Source organism: Macaca fascicularis, chromosome 7 (assembly GCF_037993035.2).
Source record: "Macaca fascicularis isolate 582-1 chromosome 7, T2T-MFA8v1.1".
NCBI classification, from domain to species: Eukaryota; Metazoa; Chordata; class Mammalia; order Primates; family Cercopithecidae; genus Macaca; species Macaca fascicularis.
The window spans coordinates 127,953,521-127,977,014 of record NC_088381.1 but is presented as its reverse complement, the minus strand read 5'-3'; the positions used below and the strand labels follow the sequence as shown (position 1 = coordinate 127,977,014).

Below are 23,494 nucleotides of genomic sequence, written 5' to 3'. Positions count from 1 at the left end.
GGCCTATTGTGTGCCAGGCACTGTTTTGGGGGCTTAGGATGTATTCCTGAATAAAAACAAGAGATCCCTGTGCTTGTGATACTTATAAAGTGAGGGACATGGGTAATCAACAGTAAAACTAATAAGTAAATTATATAGTTTGTGAGAAGGTATAAGTACTATAAAAATAAGGAAAAAGTAAAGCAAGGCAAGGGGGATTGGGAGTGCTGGGATAAGAGTGGGAGTGTAATTTTAAATATGATGGCCATAGGAGAGGTCACTGAGGAGGTGACATTTGAGCAAAAACCTGAAAGTGGTGAGGGAGGGAGTTAGATGATTATCTGAAAGCAGAGTGTTTCAGGCAGAGGGAATAGCCAGTAGGCTGGAATAGAGTGAGAGGGTTAAAGTAATAGAGAAGGCCAAAGAGGGAATAGGAAGTCTGGCCATTTAGAGCCTGGCTTTTACTCTGAATGAAAGAAGAGATCCACTGCAAGGTTTTGAGTACAGAAGTGACATGGTTTGACTTAGATTTTAAAGATCATTCTGGTTGACAGTATACTGTAGGGGCACACAGGTGGAAGCAGGACAACCAATTAGGAGGTTATTTCAATTATCCAGGTAAGGGATCAAGGTGGCTGGGACCAAGGTGGTAAAAAGAGATGGGATACAGAATATGGTTTAAAGGCGGAGCCCACAGGATTTCTTGTTGGACTGGGTGTGGAAGTATACAAGTAAAAAAGGAGTCAAACACGACTCTAGTATTTTTGGCCTGAACAACCAGAAGGACAGAGTTGTCATCAAGGACTGCTAGGCTCTGGGACACACTGGTGTTAAAAGGTCAAAGAAAAGAGAAGGAATCACAAAGTAGAGAAGTAACCCACGAAACAAGTGAAGAGAAAAGAACAGCTGTGTAAAATGCTGCTGATGGTTCAAATAAGACTCGTTCTGAGAGTTGATCACTGGAGTTAGCAATGTGCCAGTCACTAGCGACCTTGACAAGAGCAGGTCGGGTGGAGTAGCAGGGTCAAAAACCTACAGTAAGTTGAAGACAGAATGGAAGACATTAAATTGGAGATACAACTATAAGCAGCTCTAATAAGGCCATTTGCTCTTCAAGGAAGGAGAGAAATATAGTATAGCAGGTAGGGGCAGTAGGATTAGAATATAGTTTTTATTAAGAATGCTTAAATGATAATAGGAGTTAAAAAACGTTACTGATTCACACTTTTGAGATGCTCAGCTAGAGAGAGGTAACAAGAATAGGACCGGAAGGAATGGAAGCAGGTATATTTTGTTATCATGCTCTATTATACAATTAACAGTCCACCCATCAACATATGCTTATTGAAATATACTTTAAAAATCCCTAGGTGTTTTCACAGGTAATTGAAAAGATATTCTTCTTTGAAACTGAGTGTTTGATGTGAACATAACAAGTAAAATTTTACACATGAACTATAAAAATACTAGAGATGTTTTAAATGCACACTGACCTTAATGTTAATACAGCAGTAAGTATAGCCACATTCCAGAATCATTATCCATATTAAACGATCCTGAAAACGGCCCAAGTAATGAGATCCAGGTAGGAGGAGACCTACAACAAATTAGAAAAAAAAGAAAATCATTTTTCAAGCTTCTTTTATTTTTGCCATGTGAATCTTCAAAACTGAAAAGACATCTAGAACTGATTCACAACTCCTACCCTATCATTAGGTCATGAACAGAAATAACTACTCACTGCGTATCAAGAGGCATTAAATTAACTCTTTACAAGAGCAGCTGGAACAGACAATCTGCAGGTGATAATACATAAAAATTCAAGGATTTTCCAGAAAAACAAATTAGAAGTTGTTGTATAAAATCTTAAATACATGTCAATTATATTAGGAAAAGTATTGAGTTTATAAAAGTCAGCTTGACAGTCATGACTTAAAATATCTTTGACATTTTTATATACATGCATATGAACATATAAAAGTGTTTTATGGTTTAAAAAATGTACATAAAATGCTACCACACTGTATACTTTTTAAATTTAGTTTTTCTCTTTTATTAATGAAATTCGCCCACATCTATGGCAAACAGCTAAAATTTATTATAACTGCTGTCGAAAATACACTGTATCAATTTAATTGAATTTGAGTATTCATTTCCTCATTGATAAACTTTTCAGATGTTTCCAACTTTTCACTATTGTAAGTAATGTTGCAGAAATTATCTTTGTGCAAGTCTGCTTGTACAACATGTGGTTCAGAACAGTGTTAACATACCAGAACCGACTGCTATTCTTCAAAAGGTCTGCTTATATGGTTGGTCCTTGCCTGGCATCTGGGAACCCCCTACCTGGTAAGAGTCTCCCATTGTGTCTACCTGTACAAACAATACAGTATATACTGAACACCTGCTCTCCTTTTGGGATTCTGGAGTATTGGTATGTGCTAGGCAGACAGTGCCTGCAGGACCAGCCTGCAATAAAAGCCCTGGGCATTGAGTCTCAAATGAGCTTCTCTGGCAGTCAACACACACTTGTTGCCAGGGAATTAAGCACATTCTGTGTGACTCTGTGCAACTCCTGGACACTTGCACCCAGTCTCTTTTACTCCTTGTTATTTTTCCCTTTGAGGATTTTGCTCTGCATCCTTTTGCTGTAATAAATCTTAGCTGTGAGTTCTAGTGAACCGTCAAACCTGGAGTAGTCTTGAGGACCCCCAAAACACATGTACTAGAATTTCCCTAGAACTGGAATCACTAAATCATGGAATCAGAAATGGAATCCCTCAGCCATGGGATATGTACATCTTTATTACAGACTACCATTTAACTCTTCAAAGTGGTTGTAAAAATTTACATTTCCTTCCAGAAAAGTCTGAAAGTTCTTATTCCCCATGCCCTAGCCAATAGTTGGTAGTGTCAAATTGTTTACATTTTTGCCACTCTGATGTATGTGAAATATTATCTCATTGCTTTTTTCCCCACCAGAAAATACTTTATAATACACTTCTTGGTTGAATATAATTGGTTTGATAATAAAGTATAATTTTTATCTAATTACTATTTCTGATGGGAGTTTAACCTCACAGGTGTTTTAAAAAGTAGAATAGCATTACATAATGAAAATTAATTAGCACTGGATAAAAGTATTATAAGTATAGACTATTTTCTATAAGAAAAATGACTATTCATAAAACATTTGTACTACAAAGATAAAATATTTTTCTTCTCATAAATCATCTCACATAATAATTAGAAAAGTTCAACCCCAAGTAAGCATTTTATTAAAACTCTAATCTTAAATTGCTACTCTGACTAGAATGAGTTTGTCAGAAAGTTATCTGTCATTTTAAAAACAAGTTTCAGGGGTTAAAGCACAAGGTAGGAGATGACACACTAGTGTCATCAATTTTATACCTTATCTAAAACCAACCTTGAGAAGTACAATACAGTTAAAATTTATAGTTAGGGTTTGACAAAAGCATTAAAACTCATAAAATTAGTTTACTGTCATCAAAAACCTATTTTCTTGCTAATAACTGCATAGCATTTCATTTTGGGAGGCTACCTTACCTACTGATCACTGACCAAAGTTTTTGTTATCCTGTCCAGTTATCTTGTCAGACTGCTTTAAAGTCTCTATAACTTGTAAAGTATGAATAAAATTCCCTCTGCTCCTCAAGCGGATATTATGTAAAGCTAGTTTTCACTAAACTTTATGAATGTATGCTATTGCATCTACTTGACATGAACTCATTATAAATTCATGGAAAACCTGGGGGAAAGGTGTTTCCATGTTTCAATGATGCAATTGTAATCTGAATTTATTCAAGAAAATATATTTAAAAAATTATCAAATCACTTTAATAAAAATTTCCCCAAGTATTTTTATTTTGTAACTTAATTTAGATGAAAACAAGGAGCAGGAGATAAACTTCTAATTTCATATTTAGTCCTTCTGCCTACACATCAAATTGTTATGGTTGCTATGCTATCTTATGGTTGGATAAAACTACACATCAAATTGTTATGGTTGCTATGCTATCTTATGGTTGGATAAAACTACACACCAAATTGTTATGGTTGCTATGCTATCTTATGGTTGGATAAAACGATTGTTTCCTGTTTGTTATTTTTTTGTACTTTAAATACATCAGTGAGAAATTCTTGAGCACAACTCATTTACTTACCTAAACTTCCAGCTGCCATTGCAGTCTGCAGCACGGCAGTCAACCTGGGCACCATTTGGTAGTAGTACACCGTATCTGCACACACACAGGCTGTGGTGCCCGCTGCTCCTGGCCAACTCTGAATAGGTCGGGGAAACCCCACCAAGAACACAGGAAGGGTGAAAAGGGGGAGTAAGGGAGAAGAGAGTAGTGTAGAAAAAACTATGATGACCAACACGAATGGAGAAAAGATAATGTTGAGTATACATAAAGTGGCAGTTGTTTTTCGACGTTGTTTTTTCTCTGTCCATGATGTCAAAAGTACAGTCACGGCAAACTGCAATTTAGAGATGAACCGAATCAAACGATCACGTATGATACCAACCTGTAGAAACATAAAAATTATTTTTATCTATCCTTAAAAGATTTTTCATGAATTTTCAAGATCATATAAGAAAGACTATACAGTAATTTTATTATTGTCCCAATATTTTTGAAGAAATAGATCTTATTCTTTGATTCTTTGTTAATTTTCTCCAACCTCACAATTAATAAACAAGACTACATTTTAAAGTTTGGACTTTCTTTTAAAAAAAAAAAAAAAACAGTAACAGTAAAAAGAGCTGGCAGTGTACTAACTATGTTTTAAGGTTGAACCACTGTAGGCCACAAATTAGATAATGCAGAAATTGACAAGTTCCTAGAAAGACACAAATTACTAAAACTGGCTCAAGAAGAAATAAAAAATCTGAATAACCTACAAAAAGTAAAGATATTGAATAAAAACTACCCACAGAGAGAAGCTGAGGCTCAGATGGCTTCAATACAAAATATTACATACCACAAAACATTTCAGATACATATTGAATACTACAGAACACTTACGAATAATCAATACCTATCCTTCACCACCTTCTACCAGAAAATAGAAGAGTATGGAACATGTCCTAACTCATTTCAGGGGATCAGTACTACCCTGACACATAAACCAGGCAATGATATCACAAGGAAAGAAATCTAGATAAACACATCCCTCCTCCCTCCTCAGCCTCCCAAAGTGCTGGGATTAAAGGTGTGATCCACCACGTCCAGCCAGACAAGCATATGTTCTAAGAAATGTGTTTTGCAGTATCTTGAAGTATTAAACATGGAGTTCCTATATGACCAGAAATTCCAATCCTAGGTACATATACCCAAGATAAATGAAAACATATGCTCACAAATAATGAGATTCGTCATTGAGTGAATATTATACAGCGTATATACACAAACCTAGGTGATATAGCCTACTACATACCTAGGCTATATGGTATAACCTATTGCTCATAGACTACAAACCTGTACTAAATGTTACAGTACTGAAAACCGCAGGCAACTGTAACACAATGGTAAGTATTTGTGTATCTAAACATTGAAATTGTACAGTAAAAATACATTATAAAAGATAAAAAATGGTACACTTGAATAGGGCACTTACTATGAATGGGGCTTGCAGCACTAGAAGTTGCTCTAAGTTAGTGAGTGAGTGGTGAATGAATGTGAAGTCCTAGGTCATTACTATACACTACTGTAGATTTTAAAAACACTGTACTCTTAGGTTACTCTAAATTTATTTTAAAAATATTTTTGATTCTTCAATAATAAATTAACCTCAGCTTACCATAACTTTATTTTATAAACTTTTTTACTTTTTGACTCTTTTGTAATGACACTTAGCTTAAAACACATTGTACAGCTACTCAACATTTTTTCTTTATATCCCTATTCTGTAAGCTTTTTTCTATTTTAAAATTTTTAACTTTTAAAATTTTTTTGTCAAAAATGAAGATACAAAAACACACATCAGTCTAGGCTTACAGAGGGTCAGATCATTAATATCACTGTCTTCCACCTCCACATCTTGTTCCACTGGAAAGTCTTCAGGGGCAATAACATACATAGAACTGTCATCTCCTGTGATAACAATGACTTCTTCTGGAATACCTCCTGAAGGACCTGTCTGAGGCTGTTTCACAGTCAACTTTTTTTTTTTAATACATAGGAATATACTCTAAAATAATGATAAAAAGCACACTAAATACATAAATTGTAGTTGCTTATTGTCAAGTATTACATGCTGTACACAACTGTATATGCTATACTTTTATATGACTGGCAGCCTAGTAGGTTTGTTTACACCAGCATCACCACAAACATGTGAGTAATGAGCTACCCTACAAGGGCTATGCCACTAGGTGATAGGAATTTTTCATCTCCATTATAATCTTATCAAACCACCGTTGTATACGTGGTCTGTCATTGACCAAAACGTCCTTATGCAGTGCATGACTGCACTGATACATGCTATAACATGAATGAACCTTGAAAACATAAAAGTGAAAGAAGCCAGATGCAAAAGATCACATGCTGCAGAATTCCATTCATGGGAAATATCTAAAATATGCAAATCCATAAAGACAGAAAGTAGATTAGTAGATTCTGGGAGTAGGCGAGATGGAGAGGGGAGATGGGAAATAACAGTTGAGGTTTCTTTTTGGGATGTTGAAAATGTTCTAAAATTAGATTGCAGCGATGACTACAAAACTGTATATACACCACTAAATGGATAAATATTACAGTATGTAAAAGATACTTCAGTAAAGCTGTTAAAAGACACATTTACCAGTAAGAGTCTGATTCCTGTATCCAGGTTTCTGTTCCACCATATGTCTGTATTGGAGATCAAATGTACTGTTGATACAATGACTGTCTCCAATAAAGCATTTTCTGTATTCTGCCATACCTGCAGTATACAAATTATTCATTTTTATCAGGTAGAATTAGATAATCTAAGCAAACTATTAAACAAAATTACAATAAAACTTAGCAATAGGAAAATACTATTAAACACATATTAGGATTACCATTCTAAAGGCTCTTGTGAATCCAATAGAGACAGACACTGAGTGGAGCCCTTGTAAGGAACTGTCCAATGAGAGAAATGCTATCATGGCAAAAGGTGATACTAAAACAAAACAAAGAGAAATTTAATTAAGGCAAAACAGCTCCTTCTACCATATTTTATTTTGGCAAATATACATTTTTTCTGAGCACATTTAAGCAATGAACTAAAAAAGCTAATAAACAAAAAACCAAAACATAAAAGAACACTTGTATGTGGTATAATACCACACAAATATGGGAATTCAGTAATATTTTTGAATACTTCCAGGAGATGATTTGTAACACAAGGTTAATAGACTTTATCTTCCTACCTAAAGTTAGCAAAATCCGTCTGACAATACCAATCTTCATGAGCCTAGTTTGCTTCTCAAAGAATACAGTCACAGTTTGCACATCCTTCGGATAAAAAGGATTTCGGAAAATTCCAATGATATACACGCTTTGAATTTCTCTAAGTATCCACAGTATTATAAGTAATATCATCAAACCATAGCCCACAATAGCCTGGGAACTGCTCTTAGAAATCTGTGAGAAGCCAGCAAAGTGATGAAGCAAACCAGTTTCTAAAAGAGCGAAGACTAATATAATGATGTAGAAAAGGCATTCCTTCCATGAAAAATGTTTTTCTGGACCACTGGGTAAATTCTTAGATTTGGTTCCAATTTTGTGACCCACATCACTTAAGTTCAGACTCAGCAAGAAACCAAATCCAGTCATGAAAAGAACCACACCAACAGTGCTTGGAATGAAATATGATGTTATAACTGTTCCAGCAGACATGATGAACATTACTAATAACCTGTAGAGAAAAAAAAGAAAAAAAGATTTACTTGAAAAGAAAAATGTTCTTTAAGAATAAGTTACATATAACATCAATATTTAAAAATAAATACCGTAGGTGGGTTGACATAGATGAGCCTCCAAGGCCGAACTCTAAAATCTGCTCCATTGCCCATAAGAAAAGTGCATCGGGTGGGGGCAGAATCCCAAGTGCCCACAGAAAGGGTAAGAATACAAACAAGATGTGTAAAATCTGATTCATTTGTTCTAGAGCTGGCATATTTACCATAAACCTATAAAAAAAGAACATTTAAATCACACAAAATATATAGAAGAGGATCTTTTAAGGAAAAGCAAAGCAACACAGAATAACAACACACTCCCTTCCAAAAAAAAAAAAAAAACCCACACACACACGCTACACACAAAGTCTTAGTCCCAACTTTTAAATGATCAATACATACAAATTGTGACAAGTGTCCTTCTACATCAGCAACTACCCCTACACAATTGTGTACAAGCTTAGCATTTAGAGAATATGTGAACTCAAATGTGTAAAGGAGGAGGAATTAAAAGCCATCATTGAGTAGTAAGTAAATTGAATACAGGAATTTGTAAAACTGAACAACTGAGGCCAGAGCATAAACATTTCTCCCCTAAATGTCTAAACTACTACATTGGCTGAAATTCTACCAATGATTCTTCAGAGTTTTAAAATTTTATAATTTAAAATTTCAAGTAACTTTGGAAAGTCAAAGCCTTACTCACATTCATACATTAGCAGCTAAAAAAAAAAAGGGGAAAGCTCTTCTCTTCCTCTTTGTCTTGTACTGTCCTCCTCCCAGAATTTAACATTGGAATGGTTAATATCAGAAATGAGCAACTCAGGTTATGACTGTATCTCTGCAGGTTAACCTAACAACTTAACTAGCATTTACAGCACTGTTCCATTTTGCATAAGCAGTGGTATGAATTTGAGAACACAAACTTGCACATTACAATCTCCTCATAAAGGAGTGACTACCTCTACCTTAAGTGGAAAAACTCAAACTTGGCACAGCACTTAACAGTTAAATGTACCATCATCAAACTGCTTCAAATAATTTAATTTTAAAGCACAGGACTATACATATTATCAATATATTATGAATTTTTAAAAAAATAACGCTAATCAAACACTGTGTCCAGAGACCAATAAGGTCAGAGTACTTCTGGGGTTCCAAAGATAACTTTCAAAAGACAACAAAATCTCAAAACTTACAGCATAATTGTACTTGAATACCCGAACTACTGGGAATCCAAGTTGAGGAGAAAGACAATTTCTGGGGCCGGGCGCAGTGGCTCACACCTGTAATCCCAGCACTTTGGGAGGCCAAGGTGGGTGGATCACCTGAGGTCAGGAGTTCGAGACCAGCCTGGCCAACATGGCGAAACCCCATCTCTACTAAAAATACAAAAATTAGCTGAGCGTGGTGGTGGGCGCCTGTAATCCCAGCTACTTGGGAGGCTGAGGCAGGAGAATTGCTTGAACCCAGGAGGCAGAGGTTCCAGTCAACCGAGATCACACAATTGCACTTCAGCCTGGGCAACAAGAGCAAAACTCCGTCTCAAAAAAAAATAATAATAACAATAAAGAAAGACAATTTCTGAAATAATTATCCACTTAAGCATATGCTGACAATCCCAAAGCAAATGTACAGCAACTATGGATATAATATAGTAATGGCATTGTATGTTTGCTCACACAGATGTCAGGACTATGCCAATTAATGTGCTCTGCCTCATAATGTATGCCCTTCAAATTTTTATAAGCAGAGAATTAATGAACACAAGATTAACAATGTGATACTAAATTAGAGGACAATACTTTTTTATAAAATAAAATTCATTTCATTCTGAGTAGAAACCATTCAAGTAACAACAAAATCAAGAAAATCAAACCATACATACATAGTAAGCCACAGGAAGGTCAAGGAAAACACAGAGATTGGTACAGTCTTTTTATTTTTTCCCCAAGACAACACCCCTCTATCAAGAATAGGATAATTTGTGTAAAAAGAATGTGCGCTCATGAAACCTTTTATCAAAACTAGATTCTACCCCTAAATCTCTTTTGGTCCTTTAACAATAAGCAATGGCAAAGTAAAGTATTTATATTCAAGGATAACATAATTGAAGTAATGTGATTATTTTCCTGTATATAGGACTTAGCTCCAAATGGATCATTATTGTGGTTAATTCTTTAATATGGAAAAACATTTAAATTATAATATTTCTGATAATATAATAAAAATGTTCTAGGGTAAAAAAAATCTCAGCCCTTAAGATGACAACTTAGTTTGGAACCTAACAGCTATAAAAATGTTTCAAATTCTGCACACTCACTAAGATCCACATGTCAAGAAAAAAGATGTTTTCTACAGTGGCTAAGATGATGTACATGTGTATCATTCATTCAAACAATTCCCGAGTGTCTGAGCTAAGCACTGGAGATATAATGTTTTTGATAAAAATTAAAATGCACAGAAAAAGTCATTTAAAAGTATTATTACACAACTGTACTAGGTAAAGAATGGGGAAGGAAAAGATTACCACGTTGTGGGGTTCACCTCTTCCGCTTTCTTTCGTATCTTCTGAAATAAAACTAAGAAACAATTTACCTGTCAACTGGCCAAATTTGAAGAGTCCATGCATTTCATACATCATTTGGCTGCAGTATCACACCTATTGTCTAGAGATGATCTCAATTCTATTATTTTCTGAATCAAAAGTGAAACCGGAGGTAATTTTTCTGGATAAAATAGTCATTTTTCTTCTCTAAAAATAGATGTGGGGACTGGCTTTGTCTTTTTAGTTACAGTTAAAAAAACAAAAACAAATAACTCTTTGTAATTATCAAATCTTAAACATTAAAACTGTGTATTAAATCCAACAAGATTTTAGTAAAAAACCTTTTATGTACTTTTAGAAATGAGTAATGCAGAATGTCAGGAAAACTAAATTAAAAGATTCTTTTTTAAAATTAAAGAACTTAGGACATCATTTTGAATCCAAAGATTACATCAGGCATTCAATTTCTGATCTCAGAAATGGGATACGGAGACAGTAACTCAGTAATTTGTATTCTGAAAATAACCACCTTATAAATTTTAAATATTTTAAAGGCAATCATGTATACACACACACTTAAATTCAATTTTACTAACTTTCCAAAACAAGTATTTAACTGGAATATATTTTATAGTCAGTAAATGGTGGTGGTATTAAGAAACCAATTATAAATGGATTTCCTGTTTATTAATCCTCCCCTTACAGTTTTGGTTAGGTGAAGAATTACATGGGCATTACACCGCCCTCTGGTTCATAAATGCAGTGTAACTAGAAGAGATTAAAAGTTAAGAAATTGGCCTGGCGCGGTGGCTCACGCCTGTAATCCCAGCACTTTAGGAGGCCGAGATGGGCGGATCACGAGGTCAGGAGATCGAGACCATCCTGGCTAATACGGTGAAACCCTGTCTCCACTAAAAATACAAAAAATTAGCCGGGCGCAGTGGCGGGCGTCTGTAGTCCCACCTACTCGGGAGGCTGAGGCAGGAGAATGGCGTGAACCCTGGAGGCGGAGCTTGCAGTGAGCCGAGATCGCGCCACTGCACTCCAGCCTGGGTGACAGAGCGAGACTCCATCTCAAAAAAAAAAAAAAAAAAAGTTAAGAAATTGCAAACAGACACCCAAGAAGAGGTCAGTTTCAGTGCCCAAACTGACTTAATATTTTTAAATGCCTTGTCTTAATCAGCTTGGGCTGCCATAGCAAAATACCACAGACTGAGTGGCTTAAACAACAGAAATTTATTTTCTAACAGTTCTGGGGGCTACAAGTACAAGATCAGGCTGCCAGTATAGTCAGGTTCGGGTGAGGACTCTCTTCCTGGCTTACACATGGCTGCCTTTTTGCTGTGTCTTTATGTGGCAAAAAGAGAGACACCAAGCTCTTTGGTGTCTCTCCTAAGGGCACTATCCTATCAGACTAGGGTCTCACCTTCATAAACTACCTCCCAGAGGCCCATCTCCAGATACCATCACATTGGGGGTTACGGTTTCAACGTAAACATTTTTGAGGGAACACAATTAGTCTATAACATTCCATCCCTGGCCCCTCAAAACTCATGTCCTTTTCAAATGCAAAATACGTTCATTCCATCCCCATATCCCCCAAAGTCTTCACTCATTCTAGCATTAACTCCGATGGCTAAAGTCCAAAGTCTCATCTAAATCAGATATGGATGAGACCTACGTACAATCCATCCTGAAGCAAAATTCCTCTCCAGCTGTGAACCTGTGAAACCAGATGAGTTATGTGCTTCCAAAATCTAAGGGTAGGGCAGGTATAGAAGAGACATCCCCACTCCAATAGGAGAAACAGGAAAAAAAGGGTGATGATCCCAAGAAAGTCAAAACCTAGCAAGGCAAATTCCAATAGATCTAAGAGCTTGAGAATAATTCTGTTTGGTTCCATACTCTGCCATCCAGGCCACTGGGGTGGCAGGTCACTGCCACTGATCTAGGTGAGGGTACTGCTTCTGTGGCTCTGAAGTTCAGTACTGCTCCCAAGGCTTTGGGTAGAGGCTATCTGACTTGTTGAAACTGAGGTGGTAGCCCTCAAGACCCTTAAATCACCTTTGGCATCATTTTCTCCTTTTCTAGAAGAATACTGCACGTTTGTAGCTGAACAGTTCTATCATTACATCCTGTCAAATCGAAGAAGTTTGACTGTCGGCCTTCATTACTTCCTGTCTCCAACCGCTTCAATTCAAACTGGCAGTGTTCCTACTCATATAATGCCAAAAGCTCTTTACTGAGTGACAGTCCAGCCCCACACTTTTGGTGTTCTCTTCAGAATATGCTTTCTCATGTTTTACAATGTGGATAATCCAGGCTGAAAATTTTCCAAATCTTCAAGTTCTGGTTCCTTTTCTTGCTTAATCCCTTCTTCAATTCATCTCTCTCCTTTCACATTCTACTAGAAACCGTCAGGAGAAGCCAACTGCTCCTTTCAACACTGCTTTGAACTCTCCTTACGTAGGTATCCAACTTCATGGCTCTAAAGTTCTACCTTCCACAAAACACTAGGACACAGTTCAGCTAAGTTCTTTATACTTTGTAACAAGGACTGCCTTTCCTCTGGGTTCAGGGGACTTCAGACTTCATCAGAATCACCCTTAATGTCCATATTTCTAGCATGCACATCAAAACTCTTCCAGCCTTGGCTGGGCGTGATGGCTCAAGCCTGTAATCCCAGAACTTGGGAGGCCGAGGCGAGTGGATCACTTGAGGTCAGGAGTTTGGGACCAGCCTGGCCAACATGGTGAAACCCTGTCTCTACTAAAAATATGAAAATTAGCCAGGTGTGGTGGCGCATAAACGCAGCTGTTCAGGAGGCTCAGGGAGGAGAATCACTTGAAGCCAGGAGGCGGAGGTTGCAGTGAGCTGAGATTGTGCCACTGCACCCCAGCCTGGGCGATGGAGCAAAGACTCCATTTCAAACAAAACAAAACAAAACAAAACAAAGAAACAAAAAAATCTCTTTCAGCCTCTACCCATTACCAACAGTTACAAAGCCATTTCCACATCTTTAGGTATTTGTTACAAAGGCATCCCACTTCTTAGTAGCAAAATCTTAATCAGCACAGGCTGCCATAACAAAATGCCATAGGCTGAGTAGCTTAAAGAACAGAAATTTATTTTCTCACAGTTCTGAAGGCTGGAAGTCCAAGATCAGGCTGCCAGTATGGTCAGGTTTTGGTGAGAGCTCTCTTCTTTGGCTTGCAGGTGGCCACCTTCTTGCTGTGTCCTTAGATGGCACAGAGAGGGAGAGATCAAGCTCTTTGGTACCTCCTCTCACAAGGGGACTAGTCCCATCATACCAGGGACCCACCTTCATGACCTAATTACCTCCCAAAGGCCCCATCTCCAAATACTATCACATTGGGGTTTAAGACTGAAATATATGAATTCTGGAGAGGCACAAATATTCACACCGTAACATGCCTGAACATATCTACCTGGACACTAACCTAAGAAAAGAAAGCTGCAATCTATAGAGACAGAGAAAGAAAAGTCAAACTTGAAAAGGCAAGTAAAAGGGGTTATCAAACAATTTTGTGAACAATCATGTTTGTTAAAAAAACTATTTTCTACTTTTCTTCTGTAACAAGTTGGTTTTTAAAAAATCAATATTTCTACTATTGTTGCTATCACAAAATTAGAAATAAATTTTCTATTTGTCTTAAATCACTCAATTTTTATATAATACTTATGTGTATAAATTCTAAATTCTTCCTTTCCCCCCCACAGGAAAGTTCCATCTCCTTACACAGGTTTCAGCCAGGCTATCCTAAAAACTCAAAGCTCCTTATTTAAAGTGAAACACAAAATTGAAAAGTTCCTTATCTCAAAAAGGGTTTTTAAAAAAACTCTTTAATAAATTTCAACTATTGCTTTAGTATGTTTTACAGAGATTAATCCTGAAAGAATAATTATCAAAATAACCTGTCATCCAATGGTTTATTTTTAATCCATGGATTCATTTTTTTGTAACACTAAAAGGAGAGCTCTCTTACTCTGTATACTTAAAAACAAAGCAAGTTACAAAGTATTTGGTAGGTTTTTACCTGTGTGCCAGATCCACAGAAACAAAGAAAAAAATATAAAGAGGTCTCATAAGAGGAGTAATTTCATAAGTATCCTGTGTTTGGAAAGTTGCAGTCTCTGTAGCTGTGTTTACAATTAATGAATATTCTCCTATACATAATGTCATCCATCCAAAGAAGAATAGTAGAGCAGTGCCTCCTGTACTGCCATACAGCAAAGTTATTCTATTTGGGAGCAGATACCATGTTCCAAGACCACACGCTAATCCAGCAAGAACAGAATGAAAAACTGTATTGACTACATATTTCTTGCCAGGAATGAGAAATTTGACAGTCTCAGCACCAGCACAACTTGTAAATTCATGTTCATCCTCCTCTGCTAAGATATCCGTGGCTAGTATTCTTTCTACTGTTGCTGATTTGTTTCTGGCGTATAAACTTGTGAACTGGATGACAAATGCAGTAAAAAGCATTAATCCACCTGAAAGTGCTGCTGTGTAATAGTCTTTCAGGATGCCTAACTGGTACAAAAGTGTTCCGACTCCACCCCAAACCCATGGCATTAGAAAAAGAATAATTTGATTAACATATATGTAAGGAGGGGCACAATAGCCTAATTTGAATCGAGGGCCTCCAAGGACAGTCTGTGGAAAGCGCTTCAGAAAGAAGTCCTGCTTGTAATCATTCAGTAGAGGCACATCTGGACTCATCCTCACTCGGGATTATTCTGAAAGTCACATGCTTTTCTGTAACACAGCAGTTTCTAAAAAATAAAAATTAAAAAAAAGTCACTGTTCGAAAATGTCATACTTAAAACCTGTGAGGAAAAACATCACACTACTATTTTATCTCCTTACTTCCTTCAAGGGTAGGATTTATAACTGTACTCCTCAGACCCCTTCCTGACACATACTTGACAGTGTTTTATAGCAACTTAGTGTTAGTTTGTTTATAACATATTATAAACAAAATAAATATGCTCAGTTATTTTATTTTTTGAAAGAGGGTATCACTCTGTCACCCAAGCTGGAGAGTACTGTCGTGATCACAGCTCACTGCAGCCTTGACCTCCCAAGCTCAAGTGATTCTCCCACATTAGCCTCCTGAGTAGCTGGGACTATAGGCACATGCCCCTATGCCTGGCTAACTTTTTATTTTTGTAGAGATGGGGTTTTGCCATGTTACCCACCAGGCTGGTCTTGAGTATCTGGGCTCAAGTGATCCTCCTGCCTCGCCTACCAAAGTGCTGGGATTACAGGCATGAGCCATTGTGCTCAGCCTTATTTCTTTTTTTAAAAAAATCATATTCTGTATTCATTTATAACCTAATATTTGGAATTAGACTTTAACTCACATATTTAAATTCTGAGGTCAATGGAAAATCCAAAATGTCAATACTTTCAACTCAAATCAATTTAGGCTACTTTTATTCAATAGCCATAAAATCTAAGTATCAAATAACATAAGTTATCTTCAGTTCAACTTTTCCTTAATCTTTGCAGCTTATTCTGAAAAACAGTTACCCTACACAAAACCAGCTAGCAAAGTATTACTTTGGTGGATCATGTTAGGCTAGAAAGGAAAAATTAAATTTAAAGCTATCTTAAAATAGCCTTTCTTTCAGTCAGTTTAAACATAATCTTTCCTCTAGTCAGTTCTACCTAACCAGTATCAATTCTGGAGAGAAATTTGGGGCAGCATGAAAAGTTTGGGGGGTCACCTTTAAGAATTAGTACCTTAGATCACCTCTTTGTTATACCGCTATGGAGTTTTAAAAATTGTAAACATCTATCTTCTTACATCTTCCAGTCATTGGTCTTAGTTCTGCATAGAATGAATCACAGCTTTTAACTCACAGGACAGCCCTGCAAGTACAGCTGGCCCTCTGTGTCTGTGGGTTCTGCATCCATGGATTCAACCAACCACAGACAAAATAGTCAGGAAAATAACTATCTGTACTGAACATGTACAGATTTTTTTCCCATTATTATTCCCTAAATAATAAAGTACAGCTATTTATATAGCATTTATATAGTATTAGGTATTCTAAGTAATCTAGAAATGATTTAAAGTACAGGGAGGAAGTGCATAGGTTATATGCATATACGATACCATTTTATATCAGAGACTTGAACATCCTTGGATTCTGGTATCTGAGAGAGGTCCTAGAACCTATCCTTCACAGATACCAAGGGATGACTATACTCACAAAATAACAGAACTACAGGGCCAAATCGAACGTTAGTGGTCTACTGGTCAATCTTAGGGAATGGAAAGAGTGCCTCCTTCCCCTTTGTACGAGCTTGTCTCGTATGCTCAGTGTACAATATTCCACTTTGTCTTATAGAAGCCAATGGGTAAGGAGGGTCACACTCCTGTGGGAGGGGATAAACATTCTGACATAAGTTATCTATGGAAGATGCCATCAGACAGGAAAATGAACTTGGATGGATGGCCTGGATTTTGAAGAATGTGGATGTGCCTGAAATTTCCCCAAGGAGTTAGGTGAAAGTTGGCCCTTCTGGCTCTACTGAGATAACTCGGAAACAAGGTAGAGTGGCTTCCTGGGAAAGTAAAGATACTTTATAAACCAGATTATCTATCTGCATGTTAGTATTTCTGGGTCTTTTGTAAAGTTTTGTTTAAATGTTTTCATCCATTTGATGAAATAATCTGTGATCATATTCCAAACAGTGCAATATCTGAAGCGTTATTATGGAAACATGGAAAGATGCCCATGATATGCTGAAAAGTAAAATAAACACACTACTGATACCATTTGTATCCAAAAAAGAGTACACACATCTATATATATAGATTGCTGTATATGGCTTGCATATATATAAAAAGTTTCAGAAGGAATATTAACTAAGCTGTGTGTCTTTTATATGTAACATTTAACATCTCTTCAAATTACCAAATGTCCTCCAGAACTCTCAACCTCACACCCTGTATATACGTTCTATGTTTTTCTTCCTGGGTACCACTGAGCTCATACTCTCTCCTTTGCCTAGGATGATGTCCTCTCCTCCCTTCCCTAATTCGTAACGTTAAACAACTTTTAAGACATTTCTGAAAATTTTGCAGAGCAGTTTGGTGTAGCTGAGTATCTCTTCTCTCTGTATACCAAAACCACTGCTTGTTCTACATACTACAAGTTGGACATCACAAATCTGAATATCCAAAATCCTCCAAAAGTTGAAACTTTTTAAGTGCCAACATGATACTCAAAGGAGATGCTTAACGGGGCATTTCTGATTTTTGGATTTGGGATGCATAATTGGTATAATGTAAACATTCCAAAATCTGGGGGGCGGGGGGGAACCCAAATCCAAAACACTTCTGGTCTCAAGGATTTTGGATAAAGGATACTCAACCTTGTAACATGTATGAGTATACGGCATTCTTGGAGTAACTTCTTGTATTGTTCACCTCTTTACATTTTATCTTTTCAGGTTTATTTATTTTCTCTACCAATATGTTATTGGGCATAGGGGCTGATACGGTTTGGCGGTTCCCCCACCCAAATCTCATCTTGACTTGTAGCTCCCATAATTCCCATGTGTTGTGGGAGGGACCCTGTGGGAGGAAACTGAATCATGGGAGTGGTTTCCTCCATACTGTTCTTATGGTAGTGAATAAGTCTCACAAGATGTGATGGTTTTATAAGGGGAAACCCCTTTCACTCAGTTCTTATTTTCTTTTTTTTTTTTTTTTTTTTTTTTTGTTGAGACGGAGTCTTGCTCTATCGCCCAGGCTGGAGTGCAGTGGCCGGATCTCAGCTCACTGCAAGCTCCGCCTCCCGGGTTTACGCCATTCTCCTGCCTCAGCCTCCCAAGTAGCTGGGACTACAGGCGCCCGCCACCTCGCCTGGCTAGTTTTTTGTATTTTTTTTTTTTTTTAGTAGAGACGGGGTTTCACTCAGCCAGGATGGTCTCGATTTCCTGACCTCTGTGATCCGCCCGTCTCCGCCTCCCAAAGTGCTGGGATTACAGGCTTGAGCCACCGCGCCCGGCCTCAGTTCTTATTTTCTCTCGTCTGCTGCCACGTAACACATGCCTTTCACCTTCCACCATGATCGTGAGGCCTTCTCAGCCATGAGAAATTGTGAGTACATTAAACCTCTTTTTCTTTATAAATAACCCAGTCTCGGGTATGTCTTTATCAGCAGTGTGAAAACGGATAAATACAGAGGCCACATCTTGAGATTCTTGATTCCTCATATTTAGCAAAATACCTTTCCAGGGAGAAGCATGTAATACTTTAATGACACAGCCTAAATAAGACAATTAAAGTTGGAAAATATGTCATATTGCTGTCTTAAAGGGAAGCTGGGAGTATTTCCCATTTTCTTTCTTTTTTTTTTTTTTGAGATGGAGTCTTGCTCTGTCACCCAGGCTGGAATGCAGGGGTGTGATCTCAGAACACTGCAACCTCTACCTCCCGGGTTCAAGCAATTCTCCTGCCTCAGCCTCCTGAGTAGCTTGGATTACAGGTGTGTGCCACCACACTTGGCTAATTTTTATATTTTTAGTAGAGATGGGATTTCACCGTGTTGGTCAGGCTGGTCTCGAACTCCTGACCTCATGATCTCCGCCTACTGGGATTACAGGCATGAGTCACCGCGCCTGGCCGTATTTACCATTTTCAAAAACTTGCAGCATATCCTACTCTACTCAAAATAGTAAGCCTATAAACTGTTTATTCAGTTTTAAAATGTTTGGAAAGTATCTTATTTTTTACGGAGCAAATAATACTATCTATTCATAGTATTACTGGTTCAGGGAAGATTCTGGCTAGATCAATATACCACATAGCGACACAGGAGCAGGATGAGCCTGAGGGAGAAATATGGCTGGGTTTCTCCTGTGAAGGAAATGACTAGAGAATTTTAAGATGTCAGAAGTCCAATTTTAATTTGCTTCCTGTCCCATACTATGCTTTAACCTGCATCATCAGGAAAGGAAGAACTAGTTCATACTGAGAAAGAAGGGCAGACATAGAACAGTAGGCATAAGAGGCAAAATAAAGTGGGAGAAATCAAGAATTGAGTGAGACCAGACCAAGAAGTACAAAGAGAATGTATGTTCCCTCAAGAAGCCTAAGAAACATGGGAGAGGACACTGGTATGGTGATTTGAGTGAACAATTTTTAAAAGGCTGAAAGATACAGGATCATGTGTCCCACAGAATATATGCTGAAAAGGCGTCTGTAGTCAAAGCAGTTTGAAAAATTATACACTATACTGTCATCTTGAAGAGTCACAATGGATATTAGCAGATTAAAGATTTTGAGATCTTTGATATTAAAAAACACTTCTGCAAGTCTGCTTAAAATGTGTCATTTGAGTTTTCCAAATTCATTTGACCTTGGAACCCACTTTTTCCATGATATCTAATAACAGATCACGTAACTGATGTTTTATCGAAACTACTTTAAGAAACACTGGCCTGGGATTCCACAGGATCTTAAAGATTGAGCCAAACCGAGAACTGAAAGGGTATGCCAGTTAAGGAGGAATGTCATGAACAGAGGTACACAAGCAAAAAACTATCAGGGAAATTTGACAGGTAGCAAGCATATCAGACCTAAAGACTGATTTAAAGTATGGGTGTTTCTATTTTCTTTTTAAGGATAAAAGAGGATTACTTGATGGATACTAACAACTCGTTAAGGAAGTATGAAGACAAAAATTATGATTCACTGGTACCCGTTGACATTTAATTTTAATTACAGATCCTGGAACATTTAAAAATATTGAAGAATTTGAAAATACTTTATTTATAGGGGACAACAGTTTCATTTATATAGAGAAATCTTCTAAATGCTAACCTGAATTACTAGCATAGAAAACAAATTCACAATAACTAAAATGTACTCCCCCAGTGAGAATTTGGCACGTAGTTCTGAAAGACAAATAATTCCCAGAAGAACTGATGCATTGGTATGGATGCCACCTCTACAATATTCAAATTAAAAACGGCTCAAGACTTAGGAAAAAAAAACAAAACTATGAAAAGAGAACTGAAGGGATAAAGATGACATTGCAACATTGATTTAAGCCATAGGCTTTCTTCATATACTACTATGAAAGTGGACCAACAAAATAGCCACAGTAATGTTGCTTTATTTGGGAGTTGTATTTCTTATGCATTACTCAGAAGAATAAGAAACAGAGATCAATTTGGCAATGTACTGAGAGGAATTCTTAGTTACCAAAACTGTATGTAACTCAGACATATATAACACCACGCTAAAAATCTGTTAAACACACACAAAACAAAACAAAAGTGGCCACATTTTTGGATTAAATATATATTTCTCTAAGTTCAACAAAAAAATTTTGAGAAGTTGTAGTGATTGATTTTTGTTTAGTAAAATTTTTTAAATCTATCATATTATTTTTATTGATTGGTTGATTTCATTTATTGAATCCCTTTCTTCCTGTTTGTTAGGATTTTGATTTTTTATTGTGGTAGGAACACTAACATGAGATCTACTGTTAAACATTTAAGTGTACAATACAGTGTTGTCAGCTACAGGCACAATGTTGTAGAGCAGATCTCTAGAACTTGTTCATTTTGCATAATTAAAACTTCATACCTGTTTAATAGCAACTCCCCATTTTCCCTCCCCCAATTCTCTGGCAATCACCATTCTACTCACTGATTTGGAGTTTGTCTATTTTAGATACCTCACATAAGTGGAACGTAGTAGTTGTCCTTCTGTCACTGGCTTCACTTATCATAATGCCTTCAAGGTTCATCTGTTGTTACATATGGCATGGTTTCCTTTTTTTTTTTTTAAGGCTGAATAATATTCCATCGTCTGTCTACACCACATTTTCTTTAACCATTTATCTGTTGATGGACATTTAAGTTCAATAATGCTGCAATGAACATGCGAGGGCAAGTATCACTTTTATCTTGATTTCAATTACTTTGTATAAATACCCAAAAGCAAAATTGCTAGTTTTTTTTTTTTTTAAAGAAACCTCCATACTGTTTTGGCATAGTGGCTGCACAATTTTGCATTCCCACCCAGCATACAAGGGTTCCAATTCCTCCACATCCTCACCAACACTCATCTTTTGTCTTTTTGATAGTAGTCATCATAACAGGTGAGGTGATAGTAAGGAGTACTTCTGCACTGAGGCACTTGTCTTAACTATATTTTTGTTGTACTTTCAGGAGACTATCTTCTAATAGATGTGTAGAAATTTATCAAATCTTTGTTCACTTTTTTAACTTCTAAGAGCTCTTCTTTAATCTCTGAGTGTTCCTTTTTATGAAATTGTTGATGAAAAAAAGTCGAACTATATAGAATATTTTAAGAGATTTATTCTGAGCCAAATATGAGTGACCATAGCCCAGACACAACCCTCAGGAGGTCCTCAAAACATGTGCCCAAGGTGGTTGGGGTACAGCTTAGTGATGTATATTTTAGAGAGACATAAGACATCAAATACATTTAAGAAATACATTGGTCTGGTTTAGAAAGGCGGGACAACTCAAAGCAAGGGCTTCCAGACTATAGGTAAATTTAAACATTTTCTGGTTGACAATAGGATGAGTTTATCTGAAGACCTGGGATCAACAGAAAGGAAATGTTCAGGTTAAGATAAAGGACTGTGGAGACTAAGTTTTATTGTGCAGAGGAAGCTCTCAGCAGACTTTAGACAGCAGGTGGTAAAATGTTTCTTATCAGACTTAAAAGGGTGCCTGGCTCTTAGCTGATTATCTCTTGGAACTGGACAAGAAGGAAGGAAAACAAAGGGGAAAGGGGAAAAATCCTCATTAAAGAATGTGGATTTTTCCCACAAGAGACTTTGCAGGGCAATTTCAAGGTATGGCAAGGAAATATATTTTTGGGTAAAACATTTTGATTTTCTTCCTTATTATGCCAGAGTCAGATTGGAAAGTAAGTCAAGATATATAGGGTTAAATAAAACCCATCTGATGAGAATTTATGATTTGTAGGGCATGACTCTCTAGGCCCCTTAGACAGGAATTTGGGCAAGATTTAAGAAATCAGAGCTGAGTCCTCAAAATCCTATCATTGTTTCATGAATATGGTTTAAGAATATTAATTATGGAGGGCACAGTGGCTCAAGCCTGTAATCCCAGCACTTTGAGAGGCTGAGGCAGGCAGATCACCTGAGATCAGGAGTTCAAGACCAGTCTGGCCAACGTGGCCAAACCCCATTTCTACTAAAAATACAAAGGTTAGCCAGGCGTGGTGGTGGGTGCCTATAATTCCAGCTACTTGGGAGGCTGAGGCGGGAGAATCACTTGAACTCAGGAGGTGGAGGTTGTAGTGAGCCAAAATGGCGAGACTGCACTCCAGCCTGGGCAACAAGAGTGAAACTCCAACTCAAAAATTAAAAAAAAAAATTAATTACATGTATGTATATATGTTTGGGCGTGTGTGTGTGTGTAGATAAATGCTATTTTTTTTTGTTTGTAAATTGGCTCATGTCCTTTGCCTATTTTTCTATTGAAGTGATCATTTTTGAACATTTTTCTTATGAACTTGGAAGAACTTTTCATATATGAAGGGCATTAACTCTTTGACATGACTTTTTTTTTCCTATGTTACCTTGTCCTTTTCTTTCCTTTTCTTTTTTGAGACAGTCTCAGTCTGTTGCCCAGGCTGGAGTGCAGTAACACGATCTTGGCTCACTGTAACCTCCGCCTCCTAGGTTCAAGAGATTCTCATGCCTCAGCCTCCCAAGTAGCCGGGACTAAAGGCATGAGCCACTACCCCCAGGTATTTTTTTTTTCCCAGTAGAGATGGTGTTTCACTGTATTGGCCAGGCTGGTCTCAAACTCCTAACCTCAAGAGATCCGCCTGCCTCAGCCTCCCAAAGTGCTGGAATTAGGGATTACAGGCATGAGCCACTGCACCTGACCATTACCTTTTTCTTAAAGCACTGTTAGAAGATGCTAGAAAAGATTAAATATTTAAATTTTGATAGTTATT

At 37.1% G+C, this 23,494-nt stretch overlaps 1 protein-coding gene across 21 annotated transcripts in view; it reads right to left on the bottom strand.

Moving 5' to 3' along the window:
* Positions 1-23,494, bottom strand: part of PCNX4 (pecanex 4) — a 43,656-nt gene that overhangs the window by 12,357 nt on the left and 7,805 nt on the right. For 5 of the 21 annotated variants that reach the window (XR_012415835.1, XR_012415833.1, XR_012415834.1 and 2 more), the window contains 7 exons: positions 14,534-15,275; positions 7,979-8,158; positions 7,397-7,884; positions 7,046-7,146; positions 6,805-6,924; positions 4,164-4,527; positions 1,473-1,576 (listed from right to left, as the gene is read on the bottom strand). Coding sequence is in view for 14 of the 21 variants with exons in the window: in XM_005561405.4 (XP_005561462.3) it covers positions 1,473-1,576; positions 4,164-4,527; positions 6,805-6,924; positions 7,046-7,146; positions 7,397-7,884; positions 7,979-8,158; positions 14,534-15,222 (2,046 nt within the window). In the remaining 7 variants the exon portion in view is untranslated. Of the gene's footprint in view, positions 1-1,472; positions 1,577-4,163; positions 4,528-6,804; positions 6,925-7,045; positions 7,147-7,396; positions 7,885-7,978; positions 8,159-10,457; positions 10,510-11,901; positions 13,151-13,612; positions 13,950-14,533; positions 15,276-21,206; positions 21,373-23,494 lie in introns of those variants that run through there. The other 16 variants (XR_012415836.1, XM_015453850.3, XM_065548869.1 and 13 more) reach the window with 9 other exon arrangements.